General features: G+C 68.2%; 1 protein-coding gene across 1 annotated transcript in view; it reads left to right on the top strand.

Moving 5' to 3' along the window:
* The window catches only part of SMPD5 (sphingomyelin phosphodiesterase 5), a 9,686-nt gene extending 6,982 nt beyond the window's left edge, over positions 1 to 2,704 (top strand). Inside the window, exon 8 of the mRNA XM_025214245.1 lies at positions 421 to 2,704. Coding sequence (XP_025070030.1) covers positions 421 to 516 — 96 coding nt within the window. The 3' untranslated portion in view covers positions 517 to 2,704. The remainder of the gene's footprint in view (positions 1 to 420) is intronic.
* Positions 2,705 to 2,710: the final 6 nt, after the last annotated feature.

Raw genomic sequence — 2,710 nt, 5'->3', positions numbered from 1 at the left:
CGGCCCCCCCCAGCACTGAGGGGCTCGGAGCCGCTGCGGTGTCCCGGGTGGGGCGCGGGGGCAGCTGTGGACCCTGCGTGGCGAGGTGGGGGGGCGGTGCTGCTCAAGCCACCCCTGGGGGAGCGGGGTGCAGCTGGGCGCCCTGGATTGCTGCCCCTAGCCAAGGGCCCGGACTCGCGGGTTCTCTTGGTGGCCCCGGTGAGCTGCGCGTCCTCAGGCAACGCCCCTGCCTCAGTTTCCCCTGCCACCGTGGCAGCCAGGCGACCCTGTCCTCGACACCTGGGCCACGTGGCCCCTGCCTGCCAGCGTGCGGAGCCCCCGTGCACTGCATGCTGGGATATGGGGTCCGTCCCCGGGGGAGGTGGGGGTGCAGCCAGCCACCCCCGGCTCTGACACCCCCCGCTCGGTCCCGACCCGCAGGAGGTGGAGACGGTCTCCTTCATCACCCGCCTGGCCGGCTGCTCCGACCACATGGCCCTGGGGCTGCGGCTCTCCGTGTCCCCAGCGCAGCAGTGACCGCAGCGAGCGGCGTGAACCCCGGCGTCCGGCGCATGGAGGGGGAGCTGCTCCACGCTGGCCAGGCCTCCACGGCTCCACGGGGACGGCGGCTGCTGCTCTGACCACCACGGCCCTGCCGGGCAAAGTGCAGCCCAGGGGAGCCCGGCCCCGAGAGCAGATGGAGGGCAGAGCTGTCCCCAGCCCCCCGGCCTGGCACAGCCCAGCCCATCGCAGCCCAGTGTCCTGCCTTGGCGTGTGCTTCCTCGCAGCCGTGTGTCCTGGGGGAGTGGCATGGACCTATGCAGCGCCCCAAGGCCTGGGGCCGCGATGCCCACCTGAGCCCGGCCCAGGGCATCGTGGAAGTGGAGCGGGGGCAGCGCTGGGGACAGGGGCAGGGGCAGGCAGGCCCCAGGGCCCATCTCGGCTGTGCTGGCCGGGGCAGCGCCAAGGCGAAGCCCCAGGCACCGATCCCGCTTCTGCGCGGTGCACGGCTGGTGCAGAATAAAGGCCTGGTGTCCTGAGCTGGCGTCGCATGGCCGGGGGCTGCGGGCAGGGGGGGGCTCTGGGCTGTTGGGCTCAGCCCCACGGTGATGGCACCGTGGCTGCGCGTGCGGGGAGGGGAGGGGAGGGACAGGGAGGGGAGAGCCAGGCCACGGCAGAGCACAGCCCATCCCCACGGCCCATGGAGCTGGACAGCTGAGTCAGGCTGCACCCAGGGTAATTCCTGCACCCCAGCCCACCCCCCCACCCCCGGCAAGCCCCGCCTGGTGCAGGGCGAGCCGACTGGGGCAATCATGGCCATGCAGCTGTGGGGCATCCTGGGGCGCTGGCAGTAGCGGTGGTCAGAGCAATGGAGCTAATTGAGCATCCTCCTGCTCCTGAGCAAGGGGCTAGCCCCCACCCCAGGGGCCTCAAGACAGACCCTAAATGGCAGGCATGTGGCCAGGCCCACGGCTGGGGGGGCAGCGCGGGGCCTGAGCCCCTGTGCACCCATGGCCTTGTAGAAGCCTCCAGTGGCCAAACCCCAGGGGGCATCATGTGCTGTGGAGGCTGAGCTCTGGAGCAGTGCGTGTGTGCGCCTGCATGCGTATACATGCATGTATGTGTGTGCATGTATCTGCTTGTGTGTGCATGCATGTGTGCAAGGGCATGCCCCTCCTCCCCTTCCCCATTGGCTGGACTCTGAAGCAGTCTGCTTGTGTGCACATGTGCAAGTGCATGCCCCTCCACCCTATTCCCACACTCCCTCTCCCCAGCCAGCATGACCAGCAGCTGCAGGGGAACACCGGCCAAGGGGCAACTGAACCCCCAGGTCACTGCCAACACCCCCAAAGCAGCTCTGGCTGTGGCCCCGCACACCTGTCCCTGTAGAGACCCAGCGAGGAGCAGGATCAGGCCCCATGCTGCTGCCTACGAGGTCAGCCCTTGCAGCGCCCTGGCCCGACACCCCAGACAAGAGCCCCAGCTCAGGAGCCTGCAGAGGCAGCTGAGCCCAGGCAATGTGTGGGTGTAGATATGCACCATGCAGGTGCTTGTGCACAATGCAGGCATATGATGGCGTGCTTGTGAGTACACACATGCACACAATACCATGTATGTGCATGTACACGCACACAGCGGCATGTATATGATGGGGAGTGTGTATATGCACGATGGCAAGCATGTGTACACATACATGCACTAACACGTGCCTACACAGAACGCAGGGGTTGCAGACACTTTGTCCGGGCCCAGCCCAAGAGGGACTCCCCTGCCGTGTGCACAGGGCGGGTGCCGGGGACAGACACTGGGTCCTGACCCTGCTCGTCCCCTGCAGGGGATTCAGCCGGGTGGGGAACTGCACCTTTGTGGGGCTCTGCCGTGACACAGGACAGGGCTGCGGAGGCTCCGAGCGGTGTCTTTAATGAGCATGGGCGCCTGCATGGAGCCAGGGGGCCCCTGGCCACCTCCCAGTCCTGGTCCTCTAGATATGGAGCCTGCACTTGCTCCTGGTCGGGAAGCCCCGTCTGCAGCCAGGGCAGGGCCTGTCACACCCAGGATCAGCGCCAGAGCTGGGCCCAGCCTGAGCCAGCCCCGCCTTAGGTCAGACCGTGCCACCCCAAGGGCCAGGGCAGCTGAACACTGAGCCTGGCGTCCTGCTCCCCACAGTGGCTCTGGCCCAACTCTGGGGCCGCAGCTGCTGTGGGGGGGGGGGGGGGGGGCCCCGGGGGTT

Source organism: Alligator sinensis, unplaced genomic scaffold, assembly GCF_000455745.1.
Source record: "Alligator sinensis unplaced genomic scaffold, ASM45574v1 scaffold987_1, whole genome shotgun sequence".
Classification (NCBI taxonomy): Eukaryota; Metazoa; Chordata; order Crocodylia; family Alligatoridae; genus Alligator; species Alligator sinensis.
Note: the sequence above shows the minus strand (reverse complement) of the source record. Positions and strands in the feature narration are given on the sequence as shown.